This window comes from Hoplias malabaricus, chromosome 10, assembly GCF_029633855.1.
Source record: "Hoplias malabaricus isolate fHopMal1 chromosome 10, fHopMal1.hap1, whole genome shotgun sequence".
NCBI lineage: Eukaryota > Metazoa > Chordata > Actinopteri > Characiformes > Erythrinidae > Hoplias > Hoplias malabaricus.
The window spans coordinates 38,201,676-38,225,935 of NC_089809.1; the positions used below are offsets into that span (position 1 = coordinate 38,201,676).

At 43.1% G+C, this 24,260-nt stretch overlaps 1 protein-coding gene across 3 annotated transcripts in view; it reads left to right on the top strand.

The window, feature by feature from the left end:
• Positions 1-262: 262 nt before the first annotated feature.
• The window catches only part of limd1a (LIM domains containing 1a), a 40,321-nt gene continuing 16,323 nt past the window's right edge, over positions 263-24,260 (top strand). The window contains exons 1-3 of one of the 3 annotated variants that reach the window (XM_066682242.1): positions 263-719; positions 802-2,073; positions 13,056-13,157. In XM_066682242.1, coding sequence (XP_066538339.1) covers positions 879-2,073; positions 13,056-13,157 — 1,297 coding nt within the window. In that variant the 5' untranslated portion in view covers positions 263-719; positions 802-878. The remainder of the gene's footprint in view (positions 720-801; positions 2,074-13,055; positions 13,158-24,260) is intronic. The other 2 variants (XM_066682241.1, XM_066682243.1) reach the window with 2 other exon arrangements.

Sequence of the window (24,260 nt, forward strand, 5' to 3'; positions counted from 1 at the left end):
GCTCGTTTGTAGAACATGAAGTAAGTTTAGGAGTGACATCACACACATCCTGAGCTGGTTTCTCTTTTATTGAAACAAAGTAAGGAAAGTTGTGGTGGTGTTGTGGAGGAAGATAACCTTTCCAGGAATTATTGTAAATAGACATTTTCAGAGGACTCTATTATAATCTCTATGTCGTTGGTTCCTCCTCCAATATAACTCCCCCCCAAAATACTGAAATCTGAAAATAACTTGTGGTGATTAACAGAAGCAGGTAATAGCCGCAGTGCCGAACAGGAACAGGAGAGTGAGCTGAGTCCTCTGGACGCTGGTGTGGTGCAGAAGTGACCAGAGCTGTGGTATTTTTAGGTCACTGCGCCTTTAAATACAAAAACACACCGAGGAGAGTTGCGTGGGACATAAACCGCTCGTTTAAGCCGCTCACATCGGACTCCACACCGAACAGAGCGCACTGCTGGAGGGAGAAACGGCTGTAACGGCTGGACACGAACGGCTGCTTTTAAAGTTGTCATAGAAGTTGCCTCGAGGGCGAGAGCTTCTTAAAAGAGCGGCAAGTAACCGCTTCGTGAGGGAAGAGCAGCTTTCTTTCTGTGTGTATGTGTCTCTCGTCGATATTCGGACGGTTTTCGCTCTGTTTTCTCTCACAAACGTTCAAATAAAACATTTTCTGGTGTGTTTTTTCGCTGAACTGGACGCGAGTGGTTTGTTTCGCTGAGAAGGTAAGCTACAGTTTGTTTTTGGGACTCGTAGTTTTGCTGTCGTGTTTCCTTTGAACTTCTGACAGACTTTTTTGCAATGAAGGAGTCCACATTTTGAAGTGACCTCTTCCTCCACCTTTCAGTAGTCAACAGTGCCCACAAACCCTTCACAAAAGAGCCATGGATAAATACGAAGACCTGGGTCTGGAGGCGAGTAAGTTCATCGAAGACCTGAACATGTACGAGGCGTCGAGGGACGGTTTGTTCCGAATGAAAAGAGACGCGGGAAATAACCCCGACTTCGAGGAGACGAGGAGGGTGTTCGCCTCGAAGATGACCAAGATTCACATGCAGAAGCACCAGGAGGAGATGGCCAAAAGTAGCCTGGCGGCGAGACTGAATGGAGGCCACGGGAAAGTGTCAGAAGGCTCGTTTTACACCAAAGACAGACCACCCATTAGTAGCTGCAGACAGGGGGCTGAAGCTGCTGCTAAGCCACCTTTACTGTCCGGACCCATGCCAAACACAGGCAGTCTTGGTCAGTATTCATCTTATGAGGGACAAAAACATCACCCCACCCCTCAACATGAGGCTCCCAACAGAGATTATAGCTATGGGAACATCTATGACCATAAGGAGCACTTGGATTCCTACCATCACCCACCTATCAGCCCTGGAAACGCGTACATCCATACATCGCCTACACATACTGCCCACCCTTCCAGCCCTCCTGCTACCTGGGCCCCTAGGAACAATCTTCAGAGTCCGACAGCGTCCTCGTCGTTATCCTCATCCTCATCATCATCATCGCCTTCCCACAGCAGCATTTCTACAAGCCCAAGTGCTACACTAAACTATGGAAAGATTCCTCCTCCGCTTACTCAAAACCTGCCACCCCAAGTTTTTCCCACTTCTGATTCTGTCCCCCAGTCACCCACAGGTGTCTACAGAGCATCCATAGACTCCTACCATCAGCCTCCATCTCACACGACCCCCCCTTACCACTTTGAACCTCCCCTGACCCAAAGGCCTGTCCATGGAGACCTCCGGCTTAATGGGACTGGGTCTGCCCAGGGTTCTCCGCCTGCCCATGGCCTGCCAGAATCTCAGAACAGTCCCAAAGCAGGTCCCATTCAAAGCCATGGTCAAGCACAGGGGTGTCCTTCCCTGTTAGCCCCTTCTTCTATGTCCCCTCCTGCAGAGGGGCAGCCAGCCTGCAGCGAAGCCCCCAGCCCCCCGCGGGCACTCATACTGCCGTGCCATACTCTCCATATACAGCCAGAGCACGGGCCGTCTGCGGCAGAAATAAAATTAGAAGCTCTGACCGAGCGACTGGAAAAGGAGATGGACACCCAGCCCAAGGCTGACTACTTCGGTAAGTCCAGTGTGATCCATTCCCTCCTGGGTTTTTCCCCCTCCTTCTTTCTGTTAATCATTTTCTCATCTGGAATTTAAGAAATCCAAATGGCATTTGACAAACCAGTGATTGAAAAGCGTGCTGCCTGTTTCCACTTGACCTTTTACTTGTGTGTGTGTGTGTGTGCGCGCGCATGCGCCTGTCTGTGTGAGTGTGAGTGTCCATTGCCAGCTTGAGCCACATAACAAAGTGTCTGAGGAGTGTGTGTGTGTGTGTGTGTGTGTGTGTGTGTGAACGTGAATGATAAACTGCTGCTCCCCGCCGTTGGTCCGTCTCCAGGCCGTGGAGTCATGGCTCAAGTCGAGTGTTAATCATTTTGTCTCATTTGCTTCATTCCTTCATCCTTAAATCTCCTCAGGGTGGGCCTTAGTAATAAATGGTGAGGACTAGGAAAACATTTTAGCTTTCAGTAACCTACTAAGAACAGGGCCATGTCATTAAAATAATACATTTAATATTAGCTTATGTTTCCCATGCATCTCCATTGATTTTCTAGTATGGAGAACTCTTGATATGAGGTTTAGTTAAAGTATAGGAATCCACACCCTCACTCAGCTCAGTGTGGTTTGATTTTTTGTTTTAAATGTATTCTTTGCAAAAACCGTTAAAGCATTTGACAGGGATGCAGCTATAAAATGACTTTTATGAATGACTGAAAGGCAGACTGCAGACGACTATTTACCTGAAGGTCAGTGTGGAAGGACTCTAGAACATTCTCTGTACTTTATTTGTGCTTTATATGAGCAAAAGTTTCAATATGAATATATTATATAATTGCTGTCCAGTTAAAACATGTATCTTACGTCTTAAATAATCACTTTTACAGGAGAAACCTTCTTAACTTTCAATGGAAGTGAATGTAAAAAGATCTAATTCTCAGTCATTTGGGAACATTATTAGTTCATTGATGGTTCAGTTTTCACATGACGTCAGGGGTCAGCTTCTGTGTTCAAATGATGTAGTAAACTAAAATTGGGAAAATGTTTTTAATTGGTGTAACTGACATTGCCTGTTTAAATAACACAAATACAATGCAACACCTCCTTTATAATTATGCAGTGACATTTTGGTACAGGAGCAGCTGCAGCGTTCTGATTGGCCTAAATGAAAAGACTGATTGTCAGATTGGAACAAAATCTGTTTATCCCAGTTGGTCATTTTTGGCGAAAAGGTATTTAAGTTCAATATAGAACTTCAGTACATCCGGGACATGTAGAAGGTTAGGAGCTAAATCTTTTGTGACAATTTCAGCCCAATAATAAAAAAAAATACAGGGGTTGGACAATGAAACTGACCACAGTAATTTATTAGTATGGTGTAGGGCCTCCTTTTGCGGCCGATACAGCGTCAGTTCGTCTTGGGAATGACATATACAAGTCCTGCACAGTGGTCAGAGGGATTTGAAGCCATTCTTCTTGCAGGATAGTGGCCAGGTCTCTACGTGATGCTGGTGGAGGAAAACGTTTCCTGACTCGCTCCTCCAAAACACCCCAAAGTGTCTCATTAATATTTAGATCTGGGGATTGTGCAGGCCATGGGAGATGTTCAACTTCACTTTCATGTTCATCAAACCAATCTTTCACCAGTCTTGCTGTGTGTGTTGGTGCACTGTCGTCCTGATACACGGCACCGCCTTCAGGACACAATGTTTGAACCATTGGATGCACATGGTCTTACTGGTGCAATGTGCAATTAATGAAGATTAGCCACGAGGCTGCTCCAATTTAGCCATGAAACCTCCCACACTACAATGACAGGTGTTTCAGTTTCATTGTCTAACCCCTGTACTTATATATATTGCCACTCTTCAGTTCCTCATTATGGCTGTGTATTTGACTTCCTAGTTACATGGGTCTTTCTGTATTGTGGAGGGTGCTCTTTGATCCTGTTTAGCAGTTGACTTACATCAGAGCTTTTTGTGTTCTTGATGTTTGGATGGTTTCAGTGTTGTTCTGCATTGTGCTTTTTTTATATTATCCATTGTTATTACTCATAGCTCCAGGATGAAAGGACCGTGGGAGTAACACGTGAAGAGTTTTCATACAGAAAACATGCCAGAAAAGTCCTGCCCCTCAAATGGTCCTGCATTACACTGTAATTCAAATAAGATTTACAGGTTTGAAGCTTTCAAGAACTGCGTTTACTGTAAAGCTAGAGTTCTGACGTGCACTAACGGGGATTAGAGACAGTATGTTGTAATTATACACGTCCACACACATATCCCTGCAGTTCAGTCCTGACAGTAAGTTTCACCGAGCCTGCCTTAAACATAAAGTAACTGCTCGTATGTTTGTCCGAATCTTTGTGAGTAAAGGGCGAGTCTCATGATGAGAAGCACATTCCTTGCCCGCTCTTCCCCATTCAGCTTCTTCTGACCCCTGTCCTTATGCTTCAGAATGAAGATCCTTCTCTGACTCACGCTGTGACAAATGGAGATTTTAGCCTTGGATATGCATACGCATATTCCCAGCCTAGTCATGCTTTTGATGACACACAAACCAAGGAGTGGGTGAGAGTTGAGCCCAGTGTCTGTTCTCATTTTTTGATCTTTGAGGACAGCATTGCTTTGGATGTCTATGCAGTGTCCATTTTTTGGACTACATCCAGCTGTTTTTTATCAGCAAGAGCTTTAAAATATTACGCCGTTTAAATGGGACATTTACTAAGTGATTTAATAAGTGTAAAGTTGGTGTAATGTAAAAAAACTCTTTTCATTAATTTGGGATCAGGAATTTATTTATTTATTTATTTTGTGAGCAGCCAAAGTCTGAAAACATGGGGGAAAACGAATCATTCTGACTTTGTGCTGTGTTTTATTTAGAGCGCAGATACTCTAAGATTGGGATCGACTCCCTGTCTGAAGTTGAGGTTAAACAGAGCAAAACAGACACAACGAATGTGGAGAAATAAAAACACTGAGGGAAAATGGAGAAAATGAGAACAGAGCTTCTGCTCCTTCCTCTTTACTGCTGTTCACCTCGCACTGAATGTGAGCTGTAACTCATTCTCTTTAATGGGAACAGGTGCCGAAACTGGCCGTCCTGAGGTCCACACAGATCCAGATATTTATTAACCCTTCCCGTCCACACGAAAACTCTGATTAAGATCTAGATTCAGTCATTTTATGACCTGCATAGTGCACTACATACGGCGTACGGAGTGATTTAGATTAAACCTCTGTGTTTCTCTCATGTTTCTGGATGTTTTGTTAAAGAGGCACTATGACCCCTGACAGGACAGGAATGACGAGGCCTGTTTTCATGTTCACATGGACGGGGATATTTTCAAAAGCCTAGGGGCAAAATCTTTGTGTATCGGGATCCAGATGTGGCCTGAACAGGGCTGTTTAGACAGGGGAAGAACGCAGCTGTGGTGTTTGATCCTTTTGGTGTTTTGACCGAAGCAGTTCACTAAAGTTTCATTACGACCAAGAACTCTTCACTTGTGGTTTAAGGGCAGATATGCCTCCTTTGATAAATCGATTCCTCAGATTAACAATGGTTTCCTCAGGTAACTACGCAGACCCTGAATAATGCATCTGTCCTTTTTGGTCATTAATATTAAAGGCACATCTTGGGTGTGATTGTCTGGGAACTCAGTAGTAGAAAACTCTGACATTACTGACACGGGCTTTCTCCATAGACGAGGAATAGAATGCTTTTGCTTTGGAGAAGCTGCAAATGAGTTTAAGGTCATGTCCAATGCCATACATCAGTCAGAAGGGTAAGAGAAACCCTTCTGAAGGGTTAAGAAGGGTATAAAGCCATTCAGCACTGGGCTATAGAGCAGTGGAACTGTAATTGATAAAAATGATTCTTTCTTCAGCCGTAAATTGGAGTGGTGTTTGTGACACATCATCCGATATCCATAGCTGACCTCGCTAATATGTCAGTGGCTGAATGCAATCAAATTCCTTACAGGAGTGTTTCAATATCCAGCGTTAAGCTTCCTTAGAAATGTAGAAGCTGTGAGGGCAGTGAAATTGTATTGTAGTGGACAATCTCTGTCCTGATGCCATTGATTATCAAAGAAACACTGGTTCAGTAGATGGCTATAAGCATTGTATATGTGACATACCTATTCAGCATTACACCAACCAAGCAGGGGTAGTTTTATTAAACCAAATAGATGCTCTACCACACCCTAAATAAACAACTGCATAAAATTCTCCAATTATTTTCCAGCTCTATGAAAGTGTCAAACAAATAAATACAGTGGGATTTAAGTTCCTAACTTGTGTTTGTTGATAGTCAGAAAACATGTTATTTCTTACTAATTGAAGGAATAAGGTTTAAAAGACCGTTGTCCCCCCCCCAAACTGTGTTCGGAAACTCTAATAGGCGTCTTGCCTGTGACGTAGATGGTGGACAACAACTCTAGAAGCTGCACTTAATTTAATGCAAAATGACGAAAAGGTGTGTTGTTTTTGGCTGCAATCATTCAATGTACAGTGGGACATCTGTGCACAAATGGCCCAAAGATCCCAAAATATCCAGAAAATGGACTACATTTGTCAACTTTAAACGGGCACTTTGGAAAGGACCATCCGCTCACTCCGTTATGTGTAGCTCATTTCACTGGCGCTTTTCCAACAATATGGGCATGTAAGGACACCAACGAAAGGTGTTCAAGAGCCTCTGTAACATGGAGGTAAACAGGGTAAGGACACTCACTTCGCCTGTTTTAGTTGGTGTTAGTTAACGTTAGCTTGACTCGCTAAACTCGGTGTCTCAGATTATACTCGGCTACGTAGCTGCATTACGGAGGTTTATAGTGTCGGATGAATTCGAGTTCGACTTCGATCACATTTACAAGAATAACGGTACCTCTAAATTTGAGTTTAGCTTATTGCTAGGCTATTGTCATGAATAATGTTGGTTATTTAGCTAGATACTGTCATAACAGTCAGTCATAACGGTGTTTTACCGCGGCGTTGTTCAGCTGTTGTCCACCAGTGACGTCACGGCTGCGTTCAAGAATTTCCGTAGCGAGCTCGGGTTTTTCCGTCAATTTAATAAAATTGTCAGTTTTAAAGCAAATTAAGCTGCTATTTTCATTTTAATTCATACTTATATCTGTCAGTAACTAAAATAATGTGAAATATTCATGGAGGTCCATTAAGTGGTGCTTATCCTTTAAGATAAATTGATATTTATAAAAAAGATTTGGTCATATAATGTGTTTTGAAGCACAGTTCCCAAAATGATCAGATTCTCCAAATCGTGAACCTGTTCTTCTAGAAATTACTAAGTTTGTAATAAAGTCTTGCTATTAATATTAATTAATTAATTAATTAATCGTCTGTAATCGCCTCTCCGGTTCAGGGTCACGGTGGGTCCACAGCCCTCCCGAAATTACTGGACACAAGTTGGAATCACACCCTGGAGGGGGCTGCCATTAATATGTTATTAACTTTCCCAGCCAATTGTATGATGCTTTCTGTTATTTGTTTTCAGTTTTCTTTGATCTAGACTAGCTTTTGGCAACTGTCAGCGTTCTTATGAGTTATATTCACCATACCTGCAACACGTGACTTAATGATTCGCAAAAAGCAGTGCACAAGGGTCTGGGAAAATGAGCACAGAGCCAAAGTGGTGCTCCAGGGGGATGTTGAGGAATGTCTGGAAAACTCGCTCTGGAATTTACAGAGGGCCATGGCCAGGGCCAGGGGATGATAATAAATAGGGAAGAGCAACAATAGGGCCACAACGTGAGTGGGACTCTTCCGTTGACATCCAAATGGAAAAGAGCTACAATGACCTTCCCTTCTGTCTGGAGTCAGTTAAGCGTGGCCCCTCCTTGTTGCTCTCTTTTGTTTTGAGAGAGACAGTGGATGAGAGATGAGGAGGGGGCGAGCAGGGAGCAGGAAGGGAAAGAAATGGGGCGGCAGTGGGGGACTCAGGCTGCATACGCAAACACACCAGCAGGAGATAATTGCGCTAGTATGTCCAGAGCTGTTTTGATTAAGGATTACTTAATCTGTCTGTCTACCCAGAGGCTTTATCTTAATTCTGCCTCAAGTTTTCTTGGCCTCTTCCCTTAACATTTGAACTTCAGCCAATTGGAGCTCTTCTACTGCATAATTAAATGAAAGAATATTTTCTGATTTGTACAGTCCAGTGGAGTTTAATTCACCAGAGTAGATTACGCCTGCAGTGCCTGGCTTCGTTGTGTCTTAACGTGAGGTTTTATGTGCTTGATGCCAGATGGTCCACGTTTTTCAGTGGAGTATATTGGAATCCATTAACAGCTTTGTTCCCTTTAGGTGGTGTACAGCAGTCTAATGCTGAGGATGCTGATCGGAAGGCTATTGATTTTACTTTGCTGTTCTAGTGGAGTCGATTGGTGTGACCTTGCAGGGAAAGGCCCAGAATGCTGGGGGCTGATGTAATGCATTCCTTCAGCAGGTTTATACCGTAAGCCCCTTCCTAAGTAGTGCACTTGGAGTTCTGCTTCTTCATTTGCATGTGCCTGTGAGCCCATTGAGAGTCCAGGAGGTGGCCTCTATGTTCCCTTACTCTGGCCCTTACTGGCCATTGTCAAGGAAAATGCTTGAGGTACAAGCAAGGAAAACCCAGTACATTTATCTGTTCAGTGTGTTAGAGGCACAGATATTCAGGTAGATATTAGAGGTAGGCGATCTGAACCTTAAATAATACCATGATATTGTAGCGTATTATTGCGCTAACAATATTCTTGGCGATATGACAAATTGAAAATTTTTGTTAATTTCAAGAACATAATATTGCAACAAGGTGCCATGCAACCTGCATGGTGGCGCAGCAGGTAGTGTCGCAGTCACACAGCTCCAGGGGCCTGGAGGTTGTAGGTTCGATTCGCGCTCCGGGTGACTGTCTGTGAGGAGTGTGGTGTGTTCTCTCTGTGTCTGTGTGGGTATCCTCCGAGTGACTGTCTGTGAGGAGTGTGGTGTGTTCTCCCTGTGTCTGCGTGGGTTTCCTCCGGGTGACTGTCTGTGAGGAGTGTGGTGTGTTCTCCCTGTGTCTGCGTGGGTTTCCTCCGGGTGACTGTCTGTGAGGAGTGTGGTGTGTTCTCCCTGTGTCTGCGTGGGTTTTCTCCGGGTGACTGTCTGTGAGGAGTGTGGTGTGTTCTCCCTGTATCTGCGTGGGTTTCCTCCGGGTGACTGTCTGTGAGGAGTGCGGTGTGTTCTCTCCTGTGTGTGTTCCCCTTTTGTTTAGTTAAATGCTACTTGCATAGAACCTTTTTATTTTGTACATCACATATTTTAGAACCAAACCACCTCCACACAACTGAAGTCCTTTCACCACAGCCATTTTCCACCATGCTATTTGTAACTGTACAAAGTCATTACATAAACAAGTCGGAATATCTCTATTATCAAAATCTGTTAAAATTTATAACGATATTATTATGAAATATACGATATGGTGCAGTCCAAACACACATGTTGGTAAGTACATTGGCTTTGTGAAAATGACCATGGGTGTGAACATGTGTGTGTTTGTGTGTCTGTGAAGGACTGGCGCCTTGTCCAGGGTGTATTGCTGCCTTGTGCCTATGGATGTATATTTACATGTGCACATTTTCCGTCTCCAGAAGGCTCCAAACCCACCGTGACCTGACATCGATTGCCCTCAAGGTCCCTTGCCCTTTACGTACTCAAGTCACTGACGTCACCAAAGAGCACAGTTTGAGTGTAGACCTGCTGAGTGCAAGTCACTGGGTACACTTCCCCCTTATTACAGCAGGACACAAACTAAAGACTTCCTCTTAGCGAGATGTTGCTGAGATTCTACTACACAGGAAGCTGATTTTCATTCCAGGAACTTGGTATTTTGAAATGGCATCTAGGGCCGCGTGATATGAATGAAAGCCTTTTACACAGCAGGTGCTCCAGACGTCATTAAAGTATAGCCTATAGACTAAATGCCACATACAAATCCTTCTGCTGTGCAGTGTGTGTCTTCTATGTGGAAACTCACAATAGTTTTGAAGATTTTAAGTGAAGTTTAGTGATGTTAGAAAGTATGAGCTGTCCTGTGTTAGAAGTTTTGCACATAAGGCATGTGGTGTGGGTGTGGTAGTGTCTTGCAGTAGTGCTACAGGCTTGGTTCCTTAAGGCAGGCTTTTACAGAGTGGGCAGAGGTTGGCTGCCTGATGTTTGCTGGATACCAGAGGAAACAGAGGGTTCATTGTGAGTGTTCGTTCCAGCTTCTTGTTGGCGTGCTCTTCCACTGAGGAGAGTTTGCTCTGGGTAATGCTGTTAGCTCTGTGGGATACTGTTGATCATGCATTTTCTAATCTGCTGTGAGCACACTGTTAGCTATGTACACATACAGAGGGAACCTTGTGAGCCGAGCTCTCGCAAAGAAGTGTCTTCTGTGTCCTTTCCTACGAGAAGCACAGCCACAGGTCTTGTGATAATTATTTTACTCTGCTTCCTTCATGTAGCTGATTAATGTGTTTTTGTAAATCAGGGTTTGTGTGTGTAAGATAAATGTCTGGACGTTTATATGGCGCTTAGCCAGGGTTCCTTCTGTTCCACACAGCAGTGATGCCCACACATGACCACCTAGAACTAAAGCCTGCAGAAATGTCCTACACTCTCAGTGGGAGGCGAGCTGGGTGAAGTTATCTGCTCCACGTATAAGCAGTGTCTGAGTGCAGTGATGTGAAGGTAGAAGTTTAGTTGCATTTGATTTAGGAAAGTTAATACCAGCTGTAATGTTAGTCCAGCGCTGTGCTTTAGTAAGGAATACCTCTTATTTATTAGGGGTAGTTCAGTTTCAAACATTTTCCTGCTCCTTTGTCATTTTATGATCTGTTGCGTTAGCGTTGAATATGACAATTGTTCTTTAATTCAACAACTAACCTCAAAATTTAGTTGTTTGAAAATGCAGACGTGAAGGATGTATTGGTCACTGCATTCATTACGAGTTCCATTTCCAGGAATTTCCACGAATTTCCGAGTACAGTGGAACCTCTACCTAAGAACTTGATCCGTTCCGTGACCCGGTTCGTAAGTGGAAAAGTTAGTTTCTCTAGTCACGTTTTCCCCATTTAAAATAATGGAAAAGCAATTAATGCGTTCCAGCCCCCCGAAAGTCACCCATTTTACACTGATATATGTTTACAACACTCTCAAATTAGTAAAAAAAATACATGTAGCGTTACTAAAAATAAAAAAGAAATACAGTGGTAAAAGTAATAAAAAAGAAATAATAAAGTTGTAAGTGGTTACACATCGCTACCTTGAAGACGTGACGACTGGCTGGAGGAGTAACACAGTAGCACTGGCTGTATGACGGGAGGTGGGGGGTGGGTGGAATAACGGAGAGTGGTGGGTGAATGTGGGGAGACGAAGCGTAGATACGGCTTAACTTAGCACGAATTTCGATGTCTGCTATTTACACTAATGCTAAATTGCTAAAGCTACAATTTGCTAATCCCAAAAGCTCACTCAAGTCTGGGCGCTGGGAGACTCGCCTATTGGGGTCAGGGGCCATTTCCAGCCGCCGGCTCAGAGCGGAGGCTCGGGTTCGGTTCTAGAGTCGTGGTCATGGTGGAGGCAAAAAATATTCAAATGCCCAGTTCATATCTTGGAAAGTTCGTTAGTAGAGGTTCCACTGTATTACTGTTTTTTGTTGAGGTCATTCCGAATGTCACCAAAACAATCAAATCGATTATTGTAGGTCCTTGAGATTTAATGATGTCCTATAGATTTCCTACAGATTTACACATAACTCAGGACTAACTCAAACTGTAATGACATTCATGTATTCTTGCATTACCCAGGCCCTGTTTTTCTGTGCTGTTTGTGTTGGTCAGTTGTCACCTGAAGAAAGGCTGAAAGCCACTCTTTATAAAGGACTCAGTTTCCGTGTACTCTGTTGGAGGGTTTCACTGCGCACTAAGTGAGAGTCATTATTGTGACTGGGTCATAATTACATCTCTGCACCAGTCCTGTGGCGCTGTGGAGGCTGAGCTGGCAGACGAGAAGAAATGGAGGGAGTGGAAGCACATAGTTGAAGTCAGGCCTGTCCTCTTGCAGTAAACAGCGTGATAGGAAATGTCACAACACACTAGTCACTCTACCCTTACTTTAAATTGGATTAGTGTAAAGTTTGATCCAGTCTTATCCTGTTTTAAATTTTTACAAAAATGTGTACTTCCTAAAACCTTACCCCATCCTGTTGATGGAGAGGGGGAGCGAGAGAGTGCGTGTGAGTATGTTAAGTATGTTTGGCAGTGTTTGGTGGGAACCCTTCGTAGTTGGATCTCTCTTTTTATGGGGGCAGATTTCTCGGCATGTTGGCCAAACCAAACAAGCAAACTGGCTTCTATTTTCATCTATCAAGATACAATGTGGTTTACCAGCCTGCTCTGCCTCTCACCTCCTTCCACTTCCTGTATATTGAATCGACTGAAGGTTTTGTATCACATTTTTAGTCTTCAAAGTAATATTCTAAAGATACATTGCAGCATTTCAGACTTAGCTCTTCTAGTGTATGTCCAAATGTATCAGGGATGTGTTGACACCTACAAACAAGAGATGAGCTTGTCATGGCAGCTGACTTAAACCTAAATCAACATCGTGTTGAGGCTCATTCCAAATGTTAGTATTCAAAGCTTTGTCAGTCAGTTTTTAAATGTGCTGATGTAGGTTTATGCCTGTTGTCGTCAAGAGCACAAGTAGCTATCATGTGGCTTTATGAGCAATAAAATGTTAGCCACAAGTGTAAATGGTTAAACAAATATAAACTGCAGAGAGCTGACACCACAGAAACCACTGTTCTCACTTTGGCTGTTTTGTGTGGTTTCTTTAACAGGTTAAATCCACATCATCCGGCAGCTAGTCTGCTACTTTCGTGTTAATTCTGTTTACTGATTATTGTAAATTGTAACATGTAGATTATTGTGCGGTTTTGCTGATATGAATATGTCGTTGTGTTCCTTTGCAGGAAGTTGTGTGAAATGCAGTAAAGCTGTGTATGGAGCCAGCCAGGCGTGCCAGGCCATGGGTAGTCTTTACCATGACAGCTGCTTCACCTGCAGCGCTTGCAGTAAGTACCTTAAACTACACAGTTCTGAGACTCGCTTTTCTCTGTTCGTTTGGCACCAATTATCTGAAATTTGATAAAGACATGTTTGTTGGTTCCAGTACTGATGCAGGGAAACTAGGGCTGCTATATTCTATATTAATATATATGGCGCTCTGCAAGAGACTGGCGCCCCCTCTAGGGTGTGTTCCTGCCTTGCGCACAGTGATTGCAGGTAGGCTCCGGACACACCGCGACCCTGAACTGGATAAGGGTAACAGAGAATGAATGAATAGGGAAAATGCATTTAAAAATCTTATCATTGTTAATGAAACACCTTATATTGTTATACATTTTGATATTCAATTATTCTCCAAACCTAAGATAAACATTAGCTTAATGTCATGCATCTGTAAACGCAGTGAACCTATTATCAGGATATTATTTGGTGGAATTGGAAATAACAAAATTAGGGACACATTTGGATAAACCTTCACAACTAGGACTGTGCTGGGGTTAGGGTTCTGTGCACTTTGGATGCTTTTCTCATTCCAATGATAGAAAACAGGTTGTAATGGAGTCATTTCTCAAGAATCAACTCCGTGACATGACAGATTCAGTCTTAAAAAGGTCAGCGACAAGGCTGTGGAGCTGATCAGTCAACTGTTATTTGAGAAGATTGTTGTATGATATAGTTTTTTTTATTAGTGAAGATCACACCCAAGGAATACAAGCCCAAGGAGGATTGTTCGAGCCCGAATTGTGATCTCCCTCCATAATTTATTTCCTCATTGAGTGATTCAAATTGATTTGGGAAAAATACCTCTAATTTAGTTCATTCAATTTAATTAGAGGTTTATCACATGAAGCCACAATGTTCTGCTATTAAACTAAACAGACTTGTGTGATATCTATGATTGGTTTATTTGCTACAAAATGAAAACTGGATAAACATCCTCTAAGTACTCTACGTTGATTTCATTACTTTGCGAATGGTAGTATTTCTGCTCGTGTGATTTGGAACGCGATGGTGTATCTAAATCAACAAAGTATCATTCCCCGCTTTGGTCCAGACCAAAGGAAATGAACAAGATTGCACACTTAGTGTGGTGCAGGATCTCCAGTGGCTACTCAATGCTTGTCTTACCCTTTTAAGGCCAGAAACACTGGGTCTTTGGGCAGTCGTTTGAAACTGAAGCACGGTGCACGCTGAGTGCATTCAGCTGCTGGAGCTCTAGCCAGTGTCCAACTCTTAAAATCATTCTTTCATCAGCCACTGCGCTGGCACAGAGAGGAGTGTAGAAAAAAGACTGGCTGCAGAAATGATCAGGAGCCACGTGGCAGGCGGTTTTTGAGGGTGGATAGTGGACAGGTTAAATATGATGGAAAATCAACTGCCAGGACCTGGATATTGTCAACGTTGGGACAAAATACAGTTCAACCACCCCACCCCCTCCTTTAATTCAGTTAAATTTATTCAGTTGTTGTTATCTCTTCTTACCAAAATAACGCATCCCTTTTCCCCCTAAACTTCTCAGAGTCTTGCTTCCTTTGGCCTTTTGTGTGTGTGTTAAACTGGTTGTACTCACTGATTTGGTTACAGGGAGTGTCCGTGTTCAAGCAGAGCCAGGAACGTGCAAAGAAAGGTCTGAATGGAGCCACACTGAGTGACTGTAAGATCAGGTGTCCTGTGAATATGGATGTTGTGTTTGGAATGGGTTGTGTTGGATGTAGCAGACATTGGATATCATGTCTTTTTGATCACCTGTGAATGACTCAGGGCTTGACATGACGTGGGGACTTTTCCTATGGACGAGTTAATCTAGGTTTTACTTGACCGAAGGCCAAAACCGGGCCACAGAATGAAGGTCAGTTACAACACCCACCGATCACTGCTGCATTTTATAGGTTTATGCTACTGTTAGAATTGGCACTAAGCATTTATATAATCATAATATAATGAATTATTAGTTTATATCTTCATCACACTTGGGGCTTTCATTCAGGAACAGTAGCTGAATGTTTTGGAAACCAGGAGCCAGGTAAACCACAGCATACCTCAGTTTAATGGCTGGCTTTATACAGGAAATGTTTTTTTTTTCCTATAACTTCATGAGACTTGTGCAGCAGCTGTGGCAGAGTTTTAAATGCATTGCTGGAGGCTTGTAATCAAGTGCAGTCAAGTGAAATTTAGTTTAATGTAAGTTTCAAACAACTGCAGCCTAATGCTGACAGGGCTGGCTTTAATCAAATCAAATTTATTTATATAGCGCTCTTCACAACTGATGTTGTCACAAAGCAGCTTCACAGAATTCCAGTAAGACAAAGATTTGACATGAAATGTAAAGACAAATGTAAAACCCTCAAGTGAGCAAGCCAGGGGCGACAGTGGCAAGGAAAAACTCCCCCAGCTGAGGAAGAAACCTTGGGAGGAACCAAGGCTCACAAGGGGTGACCCATCCTCCTCTGGTCAATCTACTGGTGATGATAGTTAGTAGTCCATGAGAACTTCAGTGTAGGGACAGCTTCAAGGCACTTGGTGGTTGCTGGAGCATGGGCAGCTGGTCTGAAGCGTGGAGGAGGATCTCGACAGTCATCCATCAGTGTCCAGACAGACAGGTGGGCAGTCGTTTACTCGGAAAGATGTAAAGGGATGGAATTAGTTTTGAACTGTTTTGTGTTTGTAAAGTAGAAAATATGAAAATTTCCAGAGTGTGGCTAATGACTCCGGCAGATCTGACTATGACAGCTTTAACTAAAAGGAGAGAACCAGGAGGACACACAGACACGGGAGCATCCTGAAACACTGGCATCCCTCCGCTCCCCCGTCAACAAACCTGAGTGATCGCGAGAAGCGGCGGGACGACAGCACCAGCGTCTCAGTTTACTATAATTCCCTGTGTCCATGGACCCCCCGGATCTGCCGCCTTTATCTATGGGGGAGCATTAGCTACCAAATGATAAACTAAACAAATGAGTTTTTAGCCTACATTTGAAGATTGCGACTGTGTCTGAGTCCCGAACATTTTCTGGAAGATCATTCCAGAGTTGGGGGGCTTTATAAGAAAAGGCTCTTCCCCCAGCTGAGGCCTTCTGAATTCTGGGAACAATTAAAAATCCAGTATTCTGTGATCTGAGTGAACGTGGAGGCTCATAATAGGAAATTGTATCTTGAAGATATTCAGGAGCAAGCCCATGTAGAGCTTTATATGTTAATAACAAAATTTTGTAGTCAATGCGGAATTTAACAGGCAGCCAATGAAGTGATGATAAAACTGGGCTGATATGTTCAAATTTTCTAGTTTTAGTGAGGACCCTAGCTGCAGCATTTTGAACTAGTTGAAGTTTTCTTAAATTGCTGCTGGTGCATCCTGACAGTAGTGCGTTACAGTAGTCAAGCCTTGAAGTAATAAAGGCATGTACTAATGTTTCTGCGTCCTGGAGGGATAAGGCATTTCTAATCTTAGCAATATTGCGAAGATGTAAAAAAGCTGTCCTAGTGATACTACCTATGTGTTGATCAAATGATAAATCCGGGTCAATTATGACACCAAGATTTTTTGCTGCTGAACCAGGTTTAACTGGAAAGTCAGCTAGATTTAAAATTAAATCTGATCATTTATTTCTTGCCACTTTTGGACCCAAAAGCAGGACCTCTGTTTTGTTGCTGTTTAGAAGGAGGAAGTTACGCAACATCCAGCCTTTCACGTCTTTTACACAGTCCTCTATTTTCTTTAATCTGTGTTTGTCATCGGGCTTGGCTGAAATATACAATTGTGTGTCGTCTGCGTAACAGTGAAAGTTAATGTCATGGTTTCTTATAACTGTGCCTAGCGGTAACATGTATAATGTAAATAATAATGGTCCTAAAATAGAGCCTTGTGGAATTCCAAATCTTACTTTAGAATAATTTGAATTTAGATTCTTTACTTTTACGAATTGATAACGTTCCATTATGTAAGATTTGAACCATAATAGAGCTGTCCCTGTGATTCCAACCATGTTTTCTAACCTTTCTATGAGAATATTGTGGTCTATTGTATCGAAGGCTGCGCTTAGGTCAAGAAGCACCAACAGGGATACGTGGCCTTGATCAGAGGCAAGAAGAAGATCATTTGTTATCTTGACTAGAGCTGTCTCTGTACTATGATGTTGCCTGAATCCAGATTGGAATTTTTCATATATATGATTCTTATGTAGATATGAACTAAGTTGTTGGGCCACAGCTCTTTCTAGGATCTTAGACAGAAATGGCAAATTAGAAATAGGCCTGTAATTAGACAGTGTACTAGCATCAAGATTTGGTTTCTTGATCATAGGTTTAATAACTGCTAGTTTAAAAGCTTTAGGTACATGGCCCAGACTAAGCGATGAGTTTACTATAGTTAAAAGAGGATCAATAATAGCTGGTAGTACTTCTTTGAGCAACTTTGTGGGAATTGCATCAAGTGTGCAAGTTGTAGAGTTTGCGGAGGTGATAATCTTCTCTAGTTCTAATTGTGGGAGTGGGTAAAAGGTTTCAAGTCTTTCTTTTACAGTTATGTTACATACATTATGTTTTATATCATTCACATCGGGTGGCAGCCAGGATGGATTTGATCCTGTGGCTTGAGTTTGTTGTCTAATATTCTCAATTTTATTATTAAAAAAGTCCATAAAATCTTTACTGGTGAGAGTTGCTGGAATTAGTTGTTCAGAACCTGCTTGATTTTTTGTAATTCTAGAAAACACACTAAACAGTGCTCTCGGATTATTTTTATTATTGGAGATCAGCGAGGCCAGATATGCTGAGCGAGCTTTAGTGAGGGCATTTCTATACTCTATAAGGCTGTCCTTCCAGGCAGAATGGAACACTTCAAGCTTGGTTGATCGCCATTTCCGCTCTAGTTTTCGTAATGTTTGTTTTAAAGTACGGGTCTTATCGTTATACCATGGTGCGAGCTTTTTCTGTCTTATACTTTTATGTTTAAGTGGTGCTACCTTTTCTAAAGTAGATCGACAGGTATTTTCTAGGTAATCAGTTAGTACATCTAGGTCCATTGGGTCTGATGGAGTTGGAACTGGGGTCGATAGTTCTGGGAGGTTTTCTATAAATTGTAGGGCGGTAGATGGTTTTATTATACGCCTTGTAGAATAGCGAGGGTTTTTACATATATTATGGATAAAACGTAGCTCATATGAAATTAAGTAATGATCGGAGATTGCTGAGGATTGCGGTAAGATATTAATTTTGTCAATGTTAAGACCTAGTGTCAGAACTAAGTCTAAAGTGTGGCTGCAGTAGTGTGTAGGCCCTGTTACATTTTGAGTAATACCAATAGAGTCTAAGATTGAGGTAAATGCCTTTTTTAGTGGGTCACTTTCCTTCTCAAAATGGATATTGAAATCTCCTACAATTATAACTTTATGATTGCACACCGCTAGGTTTGTAGCAAAATCGCTGAATTCTTTCAGAAATTCTAAGTAAGGCCCTGGTGGTCTGTAAATGTTGCATAATAAAAATGCGTCCTTTTTTGTGACCGGATTTGTAATAATAGTGGAGAGAACCTCAAAAGAATTGAAGGTGTCACATTGTTTAAGACTAATTTCTAGGGTATTTTGGTAAATTACACATACTCCACCTCCTTTGCCTGATATTCTTGGGCTATGTGCATAATTATAGCCTAGGGGGGTGGCTTCATTTAGTGCTAAATACATGCTTTACACGCTGAAACTTAAATGCATCTTTAGTTGTTGGAAACTAAAGCTTTCGTCATGGAGCAGGGATTCCTGGGATATCCAAAGAATATCAAGGTTCTCAGTGTAAATCGCAATATAAAATGTTTCAATAACAATGACATGATTTTTAAACACATTTTCAATATTTCAATTACGACATCTGTCACTGACTGATGGTCATCACAGTGCATTGTCGTCAGTTCGGCACTCAATTTTAAAGTTAGTTTAAAAATATTATATTTACAATGTGGTGGCACGGTGCAGCAGGTAGTGTCGCAGTCACACAGCTCCAGGGACCTGGAGGTTGTGGGTTTGATTCCCGCTCCGGGTTACTGTCTGTGAGGAGTGTGGTGCGTTCTCCCTGTGTCTGCGTGGGTTTCCTCCGGGTGACTGTCTGTGAGGAGTTTGGTGCATTCTCCCTGTGTCTGCGTGGGTTTCCTCCGGGTGACTGTCTGTGAGGAGTGTGGTGCGTTCTCCCTGTGTCTGCGTGGGTTTCCTCCAGGTGCTCCGGTTTCCTCTCACAGTCCAAAAACACATGTTGGTTGGTGGATTGGTGACTCAAAAGTGTCTGTAGGTGTGAGTGAATGTGAGTGTGTGTGTTGCCCTGTGAAGGACTGGTGCCCCCTCCAGGGTGTATTCCTGCCTTGCACCCAATGATTCCAGGTAGGCTCTGGACCCACCGCGACCCTGAACTGGATAAGGGTTACAGATAATGAATGATATTTACAAAGTCCATGTTTGATGGCAATGTCATGTTTCTCGTTTTTTCTTGGAAATTCTTCAGTGGCTTTTATGTTACTCATATCGATATTGGAATTATGTCGTATCAACCACAATTAAGAATTATATCGTAATATCAATTTTAGCCGTATCGTCCAGCCCTACTGATGCTGGTATTTTTAAACAACACAATGTACAGATGATTAAAATATGGAATATAAACAACCCATTAATGATGTGTAGCAGGAAAAAATGTTTTGCAGTTAAATGCTGTTGATTTGTGTTGCATGTGACTGTTAAATAGCTTTGTGAGTGGTTTAGTATTTTACATGTAACTTATTGTACAGGGTTAACGTGGCGGTTTTAGGCTTGGGTTCAAAGCAGCTTTGTGTAGCCATCAGCAAAGATAAAGGTATAACATTTTATTGTTGATTTAATCACTACCTCATAGTATGTTCAAATAAAGGGGTTTATTCTGTGTTGGGATTAAAATTAAAATATCTTTATTGTATCTCATATCTTTAAAAATCCTCTTAAATACATTCTATAATAATATCCTAGCCTGGTGGTCTTTACTTGTCAGATTGTTTACATAAACTCCCCACCTGTCTGTGACATACTTATTCTTTTCCTAAACAAGCGTGCAGGTGGCAGTGTAGAGCCCTGTGACTGTGTTATTTCTGTAGGGGGGCATTTTCCAGAGCACTGTCAGGTGTTTGATGGTCTTTGTGTTGGGTTTATATGGGTCAGGAAGCTGAAGGTCAGGGGTAAGTTAGGTGTGGAGATGTCAGGGTTAAACTGTGTGTGTGTCCAGGTGCAGTCCAGACATGAGCCACTCACGTGAGTTAAGACAGTGTCTTTTGAATCAGTTTAATAACCACCCCCCAATTTTAAGTTTGGCAGACGTTACTGCAGTGTGTCCAACAGCTAGTGAAAAGAAGGTTGGTGAGGCACTGCTAAGCTTTTCATCTGCGTGACTGGTGCTCTGATGTGGCTCAGTTCTCTAATTAAAATCCCTCCTCTAATTACTCAGGCAATAACAGAGTGCCTATTGAAGTCTGCCGCTAACTATCAGAAAGTGCCATGAGACCGGACCTTTAGCTTCATCTGTTACTCTCTGTGTGTGGGACTTGTAATGCTCAATCATATATTGTCTGAATTGGAAGAACAACATTGATTTGTGCTGACGTTAAAGTTTTGCTTGAAGTGACTTTACCAATAGCACCATCGTATAGTAAAATATTGTAAAACCTGCATTCATGAAATATTATCTGATGCTGCACGCAAGAATTATTCCTTTGATTCTACATCTATTAGTAATATTAATGTTTATTATAATAACTGTTTGTTATCGTGGTTAAGAGGAAGTTGTACAAGCTTTGTTGAATTGCTTATAAGCATATAATAAATTGAATTTGAAGTTAAAATTAAACTTCACTCATTCATTATCTGTAACCGTTATCCAGTTCAGGGTCGCGGTGGGTCCAGTGCCTACGTGGAATCATTGGGTGCAAGGCAGGAATACACCCTGGAGGGGGCGCCAGTCCTTCACAGGGCAACACACACTCACACATTCACTCACACCTACGGACACATTTGAGTCACCAATCCACCAACCAACGTGTGTTTTTGGACTGTGGGAGGAAACCGGAGCACCTGGAGGAAACCCACGCAGACACAGGGAGAACACACCACACTCTTCACAGACAGTCACCCGGAGGAAACCCACGCAGACACAGTGAGAACACACCACACTCCTCACAGATGGTCACCCGGAGGAAACCCACGCGGACACGGAGAACACACCACACTCCTCACAGACAGTCACCCGGAGGAAACCCACGCAGACACAGGGAGAACACACCACACTCCTCACAGACAGTCACTCGGAGTGGGTATCGAACCCACAACCTCCAGGCCCCTGGAGCTGTGACAGAGAGACTACCTGCTGCACCACTTATTAATTTTATTAATGCACAGTTAAATATTAACTGGAACCAGTTATATCATGTGATATTAGGGTACAATCTTGACTCTGAATGTGGTCAATACTACTCAGCTCAAGTCGTCAGTGAGTGGTTTTTGTGCACAAGCCCCTTTGTCCACCTGTGTCCACTGTTTATTTATCTCTGTAAGTGGTAAGAATGCACAGCACAAAGCTGGGGCACTGGATGCTGTGTGTTAAGAAGGGCCCTGCTTGGAAAGGAATGCAGCCACTCAGAGCATTGTTGGGGACAAACTGATGGAATTATGCTGGGTGTGTTTTGTCAGCTGTAGCTTGGGGTGGGGGGGGGGGAGTAAGGTTCTAAGGAAGAGGTTCTGACAACATTATATCCACAAACACACACTAGATCTGCCAATGGAGAGGGGAAAATAAACTCTAATTTCACTGTTTTACACTGAGATTTCACCAATGTTCAAACACTGGGTTGAACACTGTTCTGTTTCTGTAAATGTGTGTGATGAATGTGGTCATAGGCTTTGACATGGAAGAGAATAACCGTCTGTTAAACTGGAGAAAAAAAATCCAGCCAAATTTACCAAAAAATTTCTGAATCTAGAAATGTGTGATGCCCACTGTTTTCTGTTAAAGTTGATGTAGACCACACTGAGCCAAGACCAGTCACAGTGTAAACACAAATCACACTACACTTGGCAAATTAAAGTCAAGATCCATAATTACAGTTACTCTTTCGGGGACCTGGAGGTTGTGGGTTCGATTCCTGTTCCGGGTGACTGTCTGTGAGGAGTGTGGTGTGTTCTCCCTGTGTCTGCGTGGGTTTCCTCCGGGTAACTGTCTGTGAGGAGTTTGGTGTGTTCTCCCTGTGTCAGCGTCAGTTTCCTCTGAGTGACTGTCTGTGAGGAGTGTGGTGTGTTCTCCCTGTGTCAGCGTGGGTTTCCTCCAGGTGACTGTCTGTGAGGAGTGTGGTGTGTTCTCCCTGTGTCAGCGTGGGTTTCCTCCGGGTGACTGTCTGTGAGGAGTGTGGTGTGTTCTCTCTGTGTCTGCGTGGGTTTTTTCCGGGTGACTGTCTGTGAGGAGTGTGGTGTGTTCTCCCTGTGTCTGCGTGGGTTTCCTCCGGGTGACTGTCTGTGAGGAGTGTGGTGTGTTCTCTCTGTGTCTGCGTGGGTTTTTTCCGGGTGACTGTCTGTGAGGAGTGTGGTGTGTTCTCCCTGTGTCTGTGTGGGTTTCCTCCGGGTGACTGTCTGTGAGGAGTGTGGTGTGTTCTCCCTGTGTCTGCGTGGGTTTCCTCCGGGTGACTGTCTGTGAGGAGTGTGGTGTGTTCTCTCTGTGTCTGCGTGGGTTTTTTCCGGGTGACTGTCTGTGAGGAGTGTGGTGTGTTCTCCCTGTGTCAGCGTGGGTTTCCTCCGGGTGACTGTCTGTGAGGAGTGTGGTGTGTTCTCCCTGTGTCTGCGTTGTATGGTCCCCCCCTGTATTGAGAGGATTAAAGACTAGGATTAAAGTAAGTACCAGTAGTTTGAGCTCCTTGTGGTCCCTCTCCTCTAAACACACCAGGCGCCAGAGAGTGGCACAGACAGTGTGCTTGGTACAGGCCACTGGTTAGAGAGGCATGCTTTGAGTATCTGTATTTACCTCTAGCTCTGTGTCATCCGTCTCAGAGCTGACTTTGTGAAGGAGTGGTCGGTTTAGTGGGAAACACGGCAGTCTTCTACACAGCAGATTAGACTTTGGTTACCTGCTTTGGCAGGAAGACCACACTTCACCAGTAAGAGTCATTGAGCAAGACTCCACTGCATTTGCCTACGTCTGCAACATGAATCAAACTTATTTTGCCACCAATGTAAAGGGCTCCGGGTTCGGGGCAGTGAGGCACACTGTGGGGGTAAAGAGCTCCTGTTTTTGCACCTGTGGTTCCTCTGGCTACTCCTGATTTGCCCTTTTAAACCCAATTTGGCTCTATTTGATTTTCTTTATGGCTTGACTGTTAGCTTTTAAGGTTTGGCTGCTGATTCACTGGGGGTTTGTTTGGGAGAACAGAGTGTGGATTGTTTGAGCGCTCTGAGGAGGCGGCCATGCTTCTGGTCAGAACCAAAGCTCTCAGTATCAGACACGTTTATCAGCCAGGCCTGGGCACACTGCAGGAGAAAGCTTGTGGTTTGGCTTTGAACTTATTTTTGTAAGTGTTAGATAAATAATCTCCTTTGCCGAAGGGGCCGCTCAAATATTTCTGGCCAAAGAGGTTTTTGTGCAGGGCCCAGACTTTACTTCTGGACCAACAAAATATGGAACGAATGAACGAATGAATGACTGGTCGGTACTTTTTGTTGCTGCCTGAAATGACATTTCCACAGAATGTTGTTTTTCATCTTTCAAGTGAAAGCAGATCAAATGGGATTGTGTGGGATTTACGTCTGGAGAAACCTACACACACACACACACACTCCTCTGTTCTCATCAGAGCAAGGAAAATTCCTCTGAGTTATCAATCGATGCATGACCTTGTAATTTGCCAAAGTTTTATAGCAAACATTTCTCATAACTGACAGTAAGTCAGAGCCTTCGCTTTATCACAGCGTATTGTGTGGATTTCTGTTTCCATTGCCCCTCACGTAAATGCAGGTCCAGCGCTGTGATTGGACGCACTCAAAGAAGGAGGTAGTTCTGTACTAAAGTGCCTGCACTCTCCGTATGATGAAGCACAAAATCCAATGTTCACTGACTCAAGCAGA